Raw genomic sequence first — 14,789 nt, forward strand, 5'->3', positions numbered from 1 at the left:
ACTGAGAGGCAGTGACTGGCCCAGAGCCACCCAGTAAGCTTCATGGCTGAGTAGGGATCTGAACCCTGGTATCCCAGGTCCTACTCTGAAGAAAAAATGAAAATCTGGGGTTGTGCCCAATGTTAGTTCTACTCAGAGTAGGACCCACTGAAACTAATGAAATCAGTGGGTCTACTTTAAGTGGAACTTATCTGGATACAGTCCTTGGTACAGGACACCAGAAGCTCCAACAGCAACCTAGGTCTTGGCTTGCTTTTGGAATTCTGCAACAAGGAAATACTGCAACTGAAATAAATTATGAAATAATAACCCATTGTGCATAAATGATGGCGAAAGGCAAAGAGTCCTACAAGGCATGAATGGGGTGTGATTGCCTGGCGTGGCCATCACTGGCAAATATGCCAATGAAATGAATTGAGTGTTTGCAGATCTGCCAAACTTCCATATCTGACCTGCTGAACACCATGACAAGATCACACCCCAAGTTATTTACGCAGTGGTTTTATATCTCATTCCTGCTCTCTGTCTAATCTAGGTATTTTAAAGCCCTCTACCTCTGCAGGACTAAGTGCACAAATGACCACAAGAGGAAAAGCAAACAGCAGCCGGAGATTAGAGAGTTTAAACTTTAAAGAACAGAGAATCACAAGTTTATGTCAACAAAAGAGAAAGCACTTGGTTAAACAGTTATATTATCTACAACACCCCCTCCCCCAGCATTTAAGTCAATGGGGTAGTTTCAGAGTTCCATTCAGGAAACAAGGAGCCCTTGACTCCCACTTCTCTGCTCCAAAGGACTGGGCGAACCCTTCAAATCAGCACCCAGTGGTGGCACAGAAGGATTAATTCAAAATGCTCTGTGTCCTTCCATTTCTGTTTGCTGAAGGGCTCCATCAGATCCAAGCCACTCTCTTTAGCACCAGAGTCCCCACTTTCTTAAAATGCAAAATCCATATTATTCAAACAAATGAATTAACTGGACTCCATCAGGATGTTGTGGACTGTCCTTCACTGGAGGTTTTTAAGCAAGAGTTAGATGGCCATCTGTTATGGATGCCATAACAGGGGTTGAACAAAATGACCCTTGGGTTTCCCTTCCAACTCTACAATTCTTTGATTCCATGAACACCTGAATGGCTTTTTTTACCCCAGTGTTTAAGGCAAATTTACCAGGTCTGAGCAGAGAGGGTGAAGGCAGGAAGTGAACTGCCCCACAGCAGCAACCAGACTTGGCAGAGGAGGGTGAAACCGACATAGGACTACTGCTGAAGATCCAATTCCCCATAGGTCGTTCATGATCTCACAACACTATTATAGGGGCTGAAGAGTGGAACAGTTTATTATGCAAAAACAACTTTGACCGAGACTGAAGAACATAGGAATCAACCACATGCTGGATCAGATCTTTGGTCCATCTAGCTCAGTACCATTTACACTGATGGGAAATGGCTCTGCTGGAAACCGCCAGGAGGAGTTGAATGCTCTTGCCCTCAGGTCCTGATTGAATGCATCCCACAGGCATCTGGTTGGCCCCTGTGAGAGCAGGATGCTGGACTAGATGGACCACTGGCCTGATCCAGCAGACTTTTTTATGTTCTTCTTTTTTATGTTCTCCCCCCATGAGATGCTGGGGATTGAACCTGAAGCCTGCTGCAGTCAAAACAGATGCTCCACCACTGCGTCACAGCCCTTTCATTGGAGATCCATTGCTAAACAGCAGAAAAGTCATTGGCCAGATGAAGCAAATACCCTTAAGTTGTGTAAGTCAAATGTTCATATAAATCTGAACAGGAACTTGCAGCATCACAGGCTGAAATCTTGAGCACAGGAAAAATAAAAACAACAAATAACTAAATATATATTTTTAGAATTGCCAACCCTTCTGCAGCCTCAGAATTTCACACACGTGCTTTTAAAACATGATCTGCCGTTGTTTTTTTAAAAATCCTGGACAGCCTGACTTTTAAAAACAAGCTGAAGAAGTTCCCTGATGTTTCCTCCACCCATTAAAATAGCCGCTCACTAGGCCTGTAGTGAGCAGCCTTCGACTAAACGCTTCCAACTTTGCAGTTTACCAAGTAATTGTTGAAAAGGCTACCACCGCCCAAGCTTCAGCAAATGGGCACACTTATGTTCTGCTGATCTGCATCCAAACCAAATGTCTGACGGCACCAAGCTAAATAAGAAACCAGCTGAGTTGAGCTAAGACTGCCAGAAGACCAGTGGCAGAGAGTACTGCATAAATTGAACCTTAAGGACAACCTTTAGATATAACCCCAAACATTTCTTTAAAAATAAATTATTGCACTTATTCTTCCAAGGAGCTTAAGAATGTAGGAAGGACCACAGTTCAGAAGGTTGCAGGTTCAATCCCCAGCGTCTCCAGGCAGAGCTGGGAGAAGCTCCTGTCTGAAACTCTGGGGCGCCACTGCCAATCAGTGTAGACAATATGGAGCTAGATGGACCAATGGTCTCATTCAGTGTAAGGCAGCTTCCTATCTTCCTGAGGCAGCGTGCATAGTTCTCCTTATAGCTCCACCTGGACTGACTGACTGACTGATTGGTTGGTTACTTAGGTACTCAACAATAGTCCTGCTCAGAATAGACCCAGAAAAGCCAATGGAAACAACTAACTTGGGTTGATTAATTTTACTGGGTCTACTACTCTGAGTAGGACTTAGCTGACCACAACCCTGAGTTTAGTTTACTGAACTGATAAATTGGTTCCCACAATATAATAATGTCCTAAAACAATTTGCAATAGTATTAGACTTGGATATTACTTTATAATAAAAGGTCTCAAACAGATTTACAATATATGTTATGCAATAAAACCTAAGTTAAAAAAAAAAAATTGTTGAGGTAGGTTAGGCTGTGACTAGTTTGCAGACCAATGCTCACACAACAAACTTCATGGCCATGTGGGAAAATCTGAACCCAAATCCCTATCCCAACGTTCTAACCCCCTGTGCCACTGCAATACCCAGTACAAAAGGCTACCCAGATCAAGGGTTACAAGATTAAGTTCTTACCCTCATTCTGCCCATTAGACATCACTGCTCTAAACACAGGTCACTCCACTGCATGGCCCCACGTGCACTAACTGGACTCATTTTGCACCTGGTTCTGATTGGTGGCTCCTGGTGTCCTAGTAAAAGACTACAACATAGTCTGCAAGCCTGATTTACAGCATCAGATGCAGCTGAGCAGCCTAGAGGACTAAGCAATAAGCTCTCTCACACCCGACTTTAGGTGACTATCATTAGCCAATTAAATCAATCAAAGCAGCTCCACTCCTGAACCCTACTCTGAACCATGATTGGTTTGGTTGCAGAAGATCCACCTCATGACAACTCCCTGGAGCTACATTACATTTAAATCAATGCATACCAAAAATCACCATTTTAAACAGGTGTCTGAAACAAGAAAGTATTTCCTCCTGACTCCCAATGATTAAGATAGTAACTCTGGTCATATAAAACCAACCTTCACCACCCTTGCAGTCCTCTGAATGCTTTGGACTACAACTCTCATCAGCTCTAGCCAGCATGGCCAATGGACTCGGAGGACATCAGGGTGGAGAAGACAGCTGTAACCATTTCATTGCATTTCCCTGTAATAAGACAGTGCCACCCTATTAGGGGAGAGTTCTTGAGATCATTTCCTAAGGCATCTGAAAAAAAGGGCTGAGGCCTTATGACTAACGTGGCTTTTCCACTCCAACATCAACAGGCTCCCTATTCATGAAAATGTGAATTGAAGTGGCAGGATGGGTGAAAGCACTTTGAGCCTTTTGGCTATTTCCATGGAGAAGGAAGAATCAGAAGAATGGGGGAGTGGGGAGGAACTTTAGAAGTAAACCCCCTCTGGTATACACAGGGCCTTTTTAGATTTAGGAGTCTCCAAAATAGTTAGCAGTTCCCTTGGCTTTTTTTTTTTTTTAACCTGGGAAGCATTTCCACAAAACATAAGTCCCACTGAGCGTTCAAAGAGGCCGGCTCTCTGGTGTTTTTAGGATTGAAGCTTTCGTTTCTCGTATTTGTACACATCCCAGCTGTTTATTTTAAGGAGTGAAACTTTGTGAAACATTATAGATTAATGGAACTGTATAGTAAAGAAGAGCAGACAGAAAGGAACTGCATAGCCCATCAGATCAGGGCTTCATTTCAAGAAAGAGTGACGCCAGATTCTGTTTGGTCTGGAAATAAGGCCACATCTGCCCTATGCATTTAGAGCAGCATCATAGCACTATAAACAGTCATAGCTTCCCCCATAGAATCCAAGGAACTGTAGTTTGTTAAGGATGCTGAGAATTGTTAGGAGACTCCTGTTCCCCCCATAAAGCTACAATCCCTTCATAGAGTTCCCTAGGAAGAGTGACTGGTTGTTAAACTACACTGGAAATGAGAAACCAGGGTTCAAACCCCTGGTTGTCTAGAAAGCTGCCAAGTGTCACTATGCCTACCTCAGTGTTGCAAGAGAACACCACTCTGGGCATCCTGGATAGGGCAGAGGGAAAGAACAGGATACAGATATAATAGGCACATTTTATTTACTTCAATATTTATAAGACCAGGTCCACCCAAAGCAACATTTTATATGGCCGGGTGGAGTCCAACAACATCTGGAGAGCCAAACCTGCTTTGACACAGGTGTGTGGAAGCGGGAGGTCACTTGTCACACAAGGCTCAGCGTTAAAATGAGTGAGCTAAAACTCCTCCTCTCTTGGAAGGTACAAATATTTAGTTGGCTTTTTCATCCTGCCACTTTCCAAACCTAGCCTTCTGCCAAGCATATGTCTACCAGCAGATATCTATTAACCACAGCAGATAAGAGCATTTACAAAAAGCCCTGTCGCATCAGGTCTAAAGTCCATCTAGTGCAGCATCCTGGAGCTACAGGGAACCAGCCTGTTCCTGCATATGCAGAACAACCCTTCAGATATTCAAAGACAGCTATCATGCCTTCCTCTACACCAGCGTTTCCCAAACTTGGGTCTCCAGCTGTTTTTGGTCTACAACTCCCATCATCCCTAGCTAGCAAGACCAGTGGTCAGGGATGATGGGAACTGCAGTTCAAAAACAGCTGAAGACCTAAGTTTGGGAAAGCCTGCTCTAGACCTTCTATGAGCTAGGCTGAACATACCCAGCTTTTCCAATCCTTCCTCATAGGACCTGCTTTCCAAGCCACTTGTCATCCTTATTGTCCCTCTCTGAACAGGCTCCTTTGTCATTTGTCTTCTGTTGTTTCTACAATGCCCTGAGATTGTAGGATGAAGAGTGGTCTAAAATTCTAATAATAAAAATAATAGCCTTCTTAACTTGATCATAAACAACCTAGCATGAAGGGTGAGCAGAGAGGGAGGTAAAGTTTGCCGATGATGCCCAATTGTCCAGGGTGGTCAAAAGAAAAAGGGTCTGTATGGCACAGATTGAAGACAGGAGTGCCTGGTGTGCTCTGGTCCATGGGGTCACGAATAGTCGGACATAACTAAACGAATAAACAACAACCATGGCACAGATTAGACCTGGGAGTTAGCTACAAGGCAAAGGCATCTCATTGCCATTCTGCACACACTCACGAGACACACATTTTCTCCTCCGCAGGGATCAGGAACGTATGGCCCTCCAGATGTTTTTGGACTGCCAATCCCTATCAGGAATCCATAAACACCTGAAGAGCCCCACACTGCAGTTCCCTTCCCTGCAGTCTCTGAAGAGCTGAGAACACAAGGCGGAGCCGTCCCCACCACTCTCCACATGCTCAGAGATACCCCTCCTCCGTTACTCTGCAAACGCTCTGAGAAACGCCTCTCTCCTCAGCCTTGGTGGAGAGCGGCTCTGGAACTCTTCGCATGCTCAGAGACCTTTTCTCCGCGAGCTCCACCTGCTCCCTCCCACCAGAAGTAACGGGACACAAAAGCGATATCTAGAAAGAGAAAGGCGACTGGAGGGAAGGGGAGGGAGAGGCCGCCGCCGCCGCCGCCGCCACGCACACACCCACAACACGCCAGCCAACTTTGCAGCCGTCGGCCCAACTTTCCCTCCACTCACCGTCGGAGCTGACCGTGTCGTAGGCATCGCGCTGGTGGGAAGCGCGGCGCGCCCCGTCGCCGGGCTCGCTGTAATCCACCCAGCTGAGTCCTTCCAAGTTGTCGTAGTCCGTCCGGTGCTTGTCCTCCACCGGCACGACGGTGAAGTGCGGCATCGTCTCGGCCACGCCGCGGCCCACCTCTCCCTCCGCCTCTGCCTCCGGTGGGGCTTCTCAGGAGCAGGCGGGGCGCAGCGGAGAGAGAAAGAGGCGCGCAGCAGCAGCAGCACCCGCCGCGGGGCCAGGCTGGCATTCCAGCAGCCTTGGGTCACTTCCTCTCAGGAAACCCGGCTCGTCGACTCCACCCATTCCCCCCTCCAGGCTGCAAAAAAAGAAGCTGGGATCACGGGGGGGGGGGCATTCACCACGCCCCCGGGGGTGGGGTCTGCTTCCCCCAGCAAAAGGCTGTCGGGGGATGAGTGAGGGGCAGAGAGGAGGAGTACGGTTGCGGGAAACGGAAGAGAAGGGAGCCGGGACCCCATCTGCCAGCCCGCGACCACTCAACGAGAGGCAAAGATCCCACAAGCAAAGAGCATATATAGAAGTTCAGAGCTTGGCGTGGGGGTGAGGGGTGCTTGGCGTGGGGCCATCTAAATGTCGGATTCCTCCTCCCACCAGCTGCGACCATTGGCCACGCTGGCCGTGGCTAATGGGAAATGGAAGTCCTACACCAGCTGGAGAGGGCCACAGATTTCCCGCCCCCGATCCGGGTTGCAACGGTAGTGCCCTTAGGGTTTGGGGCAGAGGGGCATCAGCCCCCACACAGCAGGATGTGCAGGAGGCTGAGCCCCCTCAAATACAGCAGGGCTGGCTTGCCATATTTTGAAATAAAGGTCTTTCTGGGCCCCTCTTCAGCTGGTAAAGTGCATTAAGTCCAGAGTCTTAACTATTACCACCCCTCACGCACACAGATGTTTTTGACTACAACTCCCATCAGCCCCAGCCAGTGCTTGCTGGGGCTGATGGGAGCTGTAGTCGAAAACATCTGGGAGGCACCAGATTGGGAGAGCCTGGTCTAAAAAGAATTCAGTGTGGTGTAGTGGTTAAGAGCGGTAGTCTCATAATCTGGGGAACCGGGTTCGCATCTCTGCTCCTCCACATGCAGCTGCTGGGTGACCTTGGGCTAGTCACACTTCTTTGAAGTCTCTCAGCCCCACTCACCTCACAGAGTGTTTGTTGTGGGGGAGGAAGGGAAAGGAGAATGTTAGCCGCTTTGAGACTCCTTAAAGGGAGTGAAAGGCGGGATATCAAATCCAAACTCTTCTTCTTGATTCTCCCAAGCCTTCCGGACTTACAACTTTCAACCTGTCCAGAGGATAACCCTCATCACCAGCTGCCTCCTCTTTTAGCCTCCGTGTTGCCCTATTAGAACTCAGCAGGGCAGAGAGTGGGTCAAATCTAGCCTTAGTTGGCGCTGCCTGTCATGGGCTCTGGCTTTGCCTGGCATTAGCTTTGACTCCACCTACCACTGACCTTGCTTTGTGCCCCACGAGACCCAATGGGTGACAGCCACCACCGAAGAAGTCTTAAGTGAAAAAATGCCTGCCTAACACTACCTGTTTTGGGTTGCAGCAGACTGCCTAGAATACATTGAGCAATGCTTGCAGTCATTCTGTAAAGTAAGTAGATTTATTATGTGTAAAGGTTGTGCACATCACTTAGTAATTATGCAGGTTTCCAAGGCGTAGCAGACACCGCTCTAGGGCAGGAGTGTTCTTAGACATGTTGCATGCTCCTAGTCGCATGAGTAGCAACTACTAAGGGAGGAGTGCAAGCTTTCTTTTGCTTGTGTTGCATCTGTTTGCCATCCTTGCATTTAATCACTGTTATATTCTTTCACAAGTGACTTGTTTCTCCCTGATCACTCTCAATTCTAATTGGCTGAGGCCCTGAGTGGGTCAGGTCTCCAGGTTAAGACACGGTTCAAGGACACATACTAGCCAGGCAACAGCACTTCAGGCAGGTGCAAGTGGGGGGGGGGGGCTGTCCCTTGGATCCCACATTCAGCTCCCAGCCTTCCAAGTACTGCAAGTTGATGAGGGACATTTACGTTCTTCTTTATGGAGCCCTTTCAAAGGAAATAGTGGTGAGAGGCTATCCCCTCCCACACAGCAATTTCAACGACACTTAAAAAACATCTTTCAAAAGTAACAGCCATAAAAAAGCGCCTCCAGGCAAACACTTAATCACATTTGACATTCAGTCTAATTTTGCCCTTCATTGTCCTGGAACAAATAATGTGTTTCCTATTCATTAGGGCTTCCTCTTCCCAGAAGTGTGACGGCGGCTTTTATTTTTGGGTCTTCGTTAACATTGAATTTGACTCATTGCGCCCCGTAATATATTTTGAGTGAGAGAAGTCAAGATGATTCTCTTTTAGGTGGTAGAGACTTTGTGCTATATTGTGAAGTCACTGAAGCAGCCAGGTTGAACTTCTGCGGTGACCCTTGGCTCGTGAATAGAAATCCTAGAGAAACAGTCCTGTTTTTGTCTGTGAAAATTTGTTGTGCAAATTCTCTAGGAAAATTGGAATGGTGAGGGAGACTTTTAAGGCCCAGCCATACGGCTTCCCCAAGGGCTAGATTTGGCACACCTTGTGGCCCTTCATATGTTATTGGACTCCAACTCCCATCAGCCCCACCCACATGGCTGGCACTACTATGAGCCTTTCTGAGGGAGCCACCTCAAGCGGCAGTCGGGAGGGGGCAGATTTGGACCTGGGTGCTGCGCCTGGCTCCGGCCCACTTGCTTGTGGTGGCAATACCTCCACACTGGGGCAGTTTCTTCATACTCACACATCTCTTAACTTCCATTCAGGCAAGGATTTATATCACACCCACTTCCTCAACCCCCCCCCCCCCGAAACACAGCTCCTCTTTCCATTCTGCCAAGCTCCCTATCTCCCCCTCTCGCCTTTGCTCCATGGCAGGGGTGTCGAAACTTTTTTCAAAGAGGGCCAGATTTGATGAAGTGAACATGTGTGAGGGCCGACCAAAGTTAAGCTTTTTATTGGATTGAAGTTGTTGAGCTTTTTATTTATTTATTTATTTAATTTTTATTAGTTTCAATTCATTATACAACATCAAACATTAAAGCAACAAAAAAGACAAACGAAACACACACCAAAAAAAATGAAAAAAAAGAGAAAGAAAAACATTACATAACATAAAACACCAACGAATAAAACTTACAGTAACTAAATAACTAAATCACACAACAATAATTGACTTCCCTTCAACTCGGTTTTGGAATATGTTACAAAATATGTTACAAAATCTGCAGTTTCGTTTTCTTAAAACTCTTTGCGTCGCAAGCGTTATATCAAGCCTACTGTGATTTTTAGATTTTTTACATCTGTTTCAATATATGTCATAAATTTATTCCATTCATTATTAAACTTTGTACCTTTTTGGTTTCTTATTTTCTGTGTCATTTTTGCCAATTCTATATAATCAAATAATTTAGATTGCCACTCATTTATAGTTGGGAGTTGTTGAGCTTTTTTAAAGATTTTACCCCGGGAAATAAACTGCCACAGGGGTCAGATTAAAGCAACTGGCAGGCTGGATTAGGCCCCCCAAACAGACTTTGAACATGCCTGCTCCATGGCTTACTAGCACTCTTGTGAAGCTGGAATGCCTTGCAACATTTGACTTGCCTTTTTATTCTCTTTACAAGTGAAACCGGTTAAAAGTTACCACACTTGGATTATAGTTTAGGGCTTGCAGAGACCAGATAAAACGGACAGAGGACTGATAACTGGCCCACCTGTTTAAAGGGAGGCTCCTGGTAAATTTTAAAAATTAAGCTTCAAATGTAAAAATGAGATACTGTATATCAGACGAAGTAAATTTATATAATCCCCAATCACACAGGTCTAAGATTATTCACTGTTAAATTTATTTCTAAGAAATCCTGGGAACTGTAGTTTACCCCTCGCAGAGCTACAATTCCCAGCATCCTTAACAAGCTGCAGTTCCCAGGATTCTTTGGGGGGTGGGGTGCTTTAAATGGTATTTATGCAGCCTAAGATCCATTCCTATGCACGCTCAGTTTAGGGCAAGTGTCACTGGACTCTGGGAGACTTACTTATGTGTAAACATACATGCTATAAGTCACCAGTGAACTTGTCCATGAATGTAACAATTTTGGGGATTAGGTACACTTTACAAAGGAGGGGAACATTCTTTTCTTGTTTGCTTCTCTGAAATGTGGTTGTAGACAAAGGGACTCTGTGGGAAAACAGTGCTTCTGGAAAATTAAATATTTGCCGTTTTGTGGTGTTCATTTAAAATGTCTGGTGTATTGTGGATATAGAAAAGTTTTTTCTCCCTCCCTCATAGCACTAGAACTTGCAGACACCCAACGAAGCTGCCTGTTGGAAGACTCAGGACAGAAGAAAGAAAATACTTCTTCACACACAGCGTATAAATTTGGAACTTGCTCCCACAGGAGATTGTGAGGGTCACCAAATTGGCTGACTTTTAAAAGAGGCTTAGACCAGGCCTGTCCAACTCCCAAGAGACTGTGATCTCCTCCCAGTGTAAAAAATACTGGCAGTGATCTACCAATTGTCATTGAGGATTGACCAGAATTGTTGAGCTTTTGGGGAGGGGGGAAGAACAGAGTTGTTGAGCTTTTTTGGGGAGTGGAGCAGAGTTCTTGAGCTTTTTTTGGAAAGATCAGCACTAAAGTCAATCACCGTTCTCCAGATCGCAATGAGGAAACTAGACGCAATGGAGGGACAGACCGGGGGGGGGGCATTCATTGCGAAGTTTCTCTAAGACAGTGATTGATAAGCCTCCTGCGATTGACCACAAGCACCAGGGGATCTATCTGTCGATTGCGGTTCACCAGTTGGACATGTCTGGCTTACACAAATTCATGGAGAAAAGGGCTAGCCATGATGACTTTGCTTCCGTGGTTAGTATTCTGAATACCAGCTACTGGAAACCGCAAGAGGGGAGAAAGGGCTCTTGTGCTCAGTTCCTGCTTGAGGTTTTCCCATAGACATTGGGTCAGCCACTGTGAGAACAGGATGCTGGACTAGAGGAGCACTGGCCTGATCCAGCAGGTTCTTCTTATGTTCTTCTTATTGCGTTTGACCAGGTGGCTATAATCAGAAGTTTGTTGTGTTGGTGTCTGATATTTTCATGTTAGAGAAAGGGGCTTCTTCCAACTATTGCTATTTTACAGGTGGGATTCAATTGCATACAGACAAATTCAGGTTGTGTAGTTGAAGTAGATTTGGTGATCTTTTCCAACAAACTCACTTTTAAAAAGTGGTGTGTTTTTTTTTTTCTGGTAAGGAAGGTGACCAAGAAAATCGCTTGCAAAGTATAAAAATAGCTTGACACAATATTGCTTAACCTTCCTTGCAAATGAATCAGAATAAATGCTTAGATAACAAGTGATATGAAAGGAATGCAGAACCCCCCCCTTTCCCCAGAGGTGTCTCCCCTACCTCTTCCATGCTCTAGAGAGTACATCATCCCGCTTTTTCATTTTTTAAGGAAAGACAATGGCACTGCTATCGCTTCCATTACAAGCAAACAAGACTTCTGCTTTATTTTCCTTGAGCTCAGGGTGTGTAGGATTAAACTGTAAAGGCTAAAATGCAATTGGTGCTGCATGCTTTGAAGTGGTAGGCAGTCAGGATAAGCCTGGTCTGATTCACTGATAAAAAGCAATCTTGTTTAAGGCTGAGCAGTGCGCTGATGCATTCTCTTAAGACTTAGTACCAAGAGGAAACTTTCAGAAGTTTGTTTAGATTGTTTATTCAATTGCTTCTTTCAAAGGGCGAGCAGAGATGGACAAGAAGCAGTGTTTGTTTTTCCATGTCAAATTAGTTAAATCACTAGAAGGTAAATCAATCTCCTTTGGGGAGGGACAATAGCTCAGTGGTAGAGCTATTGTTTTAGGAATCATAGGAAGCTGCCTGATACTGAGTCAGACCATTTAACACCTCTCCAGGGTTTCAGGCAGAGGACTCTCCTAGCTCTGCCTGGAGGTGCCCGGGATTGAACTTGGAACTGTCTGCATGCAAAGCTACCATTGAGCCACAGCCTTTCCCCATACGGCTCCAAGTTCATTCTCTGGCCCTTTCAGTTAAAAGGATTAGGTAGCTTCCCTGCTGGAGGCTATGGATAGACATTTGCCAGGCAGTATTGCTTTAATGATTTGACAGTAGGCTGGTTCATGCATAACACTAAACCATGGTTTATTTAAGCCATATGTTATTTAGCAAACCACGAGTCATACACGAGTTGTCTCACAAACCATGGCTTCTTTCTCTAAAGCTTGTCTTGTCTTCCAGCTGCTTTTGCCTTACGATTTTGCAGTTTGGTGAGCATCTACAGTGAGGTTCCTAAAGAAACTGTGTTTAGGAAAAGGTGCTGGGTTCACGTACAATGCAAAGCTACTGTTAAAACAAATTAGGAATGGGAGATAAATTCAATTCACTTCACATTTAAAGGCAAATCTACTTAATTTGCACTGTCTAAAACAATACACAGGTGGAAACACAGCCATCCTTCAAAGTTCACACCTCTCCAAATTTTGCAATCCAGTTATCCAAGCAAGTATTTTGTACCATAATGCATATGGTATATTAAAGTGTGTGTAAAATGTATGTCATGTTGTTGTTTTATTGCCTGCTTTTCACTGTAATGTCCCAGGGTGGGTTGCAACATCAAAACAACATTTAAAACAGCCCATTAGTGAAAATAACATACATAAATGGATTATATTAGGAAAAAGTGACTTGCAAAAATGTGTATATGTCCTGAGCACATCCAGCCCCCAATGAGGACATGCACTTGTAAGTTTAATTCTTTGTTGTCAAAGCATGCAATTACGTCGGTACCTGTGGTGCAAGAATTGCATGCACCACTCCTGCTAAGTATCTAGCTAGGCATCTCCTTGAGACTTGTGCTTTGAGCCAGAGCAACAGTGTGGTCACGCCTCCACCAGCACATTTAAACCCCTTCTTCAGACATAGTATGTGTAAGCAGCTGGCAATTTCTTCTGCGCAGCAGCTCCAGCTGGTCCTGTTGCTTTCAGCCACTCTTTGTCTTGGAGACAGTGGGAGAGGGGACAAAGGAGATTCTAATGGCCCGACTCTGGGAGCATCTCTTCCACCCTTGCGCCTTCCTGCAACTCTTCCCCTGCTTCCTCTTCTCCCTGAGGACCTCAGGGGCAAGAGATTGGGGCTGGGAAGCTGGAGCTCACTCAGGCCATGGTGGAAGCAAGTACTCTTTTGCTTTTTATATTAAAAAAAGGTATCTGATTTGGCATTTCCCTTCTTCTACAGAAGGCTAGTGTCCCTCTGGAGCTGTCTGACTGGTGCTGAAGGCAGGGAGCACTGAATTCACCCAGCATTGAATCAGCTGTTTGTAAGGCACGTTTTAGCCAGGGATGGAGAACCTTTCAGATGATGTGTGACTCAGCTCCCACCAGCCTTTTTCAGCATGGCTCATGGTCAGGGATGCTGGAAACTAGAGTCCATCATCACCTGGAGGGTGCCCAACCTCTGGCTTACACTAAACTAAAAAGCCTCTAAAACAAAAAAGGGGTTGGGGGGGGGATGGGATGCTTGCAGGGACTGCATAAAGACACAAGAGGGCTCTGCAGCCCAACAAATGAGGGTCAAGGCAAACTTCAGAGCCAAGCTCACATTCTTCTGTTGCTCCAATGATGAGCCGGGCTTCCTTTCTCTGAAAGGGGAAATTGCCACCTGAGATTCGCTTTGGGCAGCAAAGTGTACTGGTCTGGCTGGCAAACTTCCTCCCTCTGTCCCTTGAAATATTCCAGATGGTGGGCAATATTTGCAGGCAGCAAGTGGAATAAGAGCCACTTCTGATCCTAATGTCTTTCCTGGTCTTTCCTGAGTGTCTCTGAAATTTGTTCATGATCAGATTATAAAGGTGCACTTGGGGCAATTGCACATGACGGCAAGGATCCACAGACTTAAAGCTTTCTGTTTGTTTGTTTGTTTGTTGTTTTTTAAAAGAAATATCTAGTCCTCCTAGAAAGTTAAGCAGCAAATTGTGCAGGTACCCCTGTTTAGGGAAGCTTTTTAACAGACTATTGTATTTTAATATTTTGTTGGAAGCCACCCAGAGTGGCTGGGAAAACCCAGCCGGATGGGCGGGGTATAAATAAATTATTAATTATTATTATTATTATTATTATTATTATTATTATTATTATTATCTGTGAGATGACCCACCTTGGCTGCTCCCGCCCCTTAGAGATGTTAACCAGTGAGTGAAGTCAGACCTACGATAGTTGAGCGAGTTGTTTGGACACCAAACAACAGGAATCTCTTAGGTCCTAAGGAACTGCTGTTTCAGCTCTTTGTGGCTTAGATTAATACTAACAGGTCCACCGTTTTCATACTATTCCCCCAGAAATGTGGGTGTGCACACCTTGCCCCCTCTGTATCTTGGGGGGGGGGTCACATAGAAGTAACCGGGGGTGGGGGGGCGGGCGTGTTCACAGTAGTCACTCAAGAATCTGAATGGATCCATCTGCCAGTCAGGTCAGGTTACTTAAGAGGAGACATAGCAGGACCAGTGTGGTTTGAAGCCTGGGGAAGAGGGCTGGACAGATTTGGCTCTTGGTTAGAGGTTCCCCACCCTTAAATTAAAATAAAACTACTGGAGCCAAGTCAGACATTTGATCCTTTACATGTTACT

At 45.5% G+C, this 14,789-nt stretch overlaps 1 protein-coding gene across 2 annotated transcripts in view; it reads right to left on the reverse strand.

Moving 5' to 3' along the window:
- Positions 1-7,443, reverse strand: part of SLC12A4 (solute carrier family 12 member 4) — a 66,361-nt gene extending 58,918 nt beyond the window's left edge. Inside the window, exons 1-2 of one of the 2 annotated variants that reach the window (XM_083452614.1) lie at positions 7,386-7,443; positions 6,054-6,412 (exon numbers count right to left, since the gene is read on the reverse strand). In XM_083452614.1, coding sequence (XP_083308740.1) covers positions 6,054-6,207 — 154 coding nt within the window. In that variant the 5' untranslated portion in view covers positions 6,208-6,412; positions 7,386-7,443. Of the gene's footprint in view, positions 1-6,053; positions 6,525-7,385 lie in introns of those variants that run through there. The other variant, XM_083452613.1, reaches the window with a different exon arrangement.
- Positions 7,444-14,789: the final 7,346 nt, after the last annotated feature.

This window comes from Podarcis tiliguerta (genome assembly GCF_965153285.1).
Source record: "Podarcis tiliguerta genome assembly, chromosome: 8".
NCBI lineage: Eukaryota > Metazoa > Chordata > Lepidosauria > Squamata > Lacertidae > Podarcis > Podarcis tiliguerta.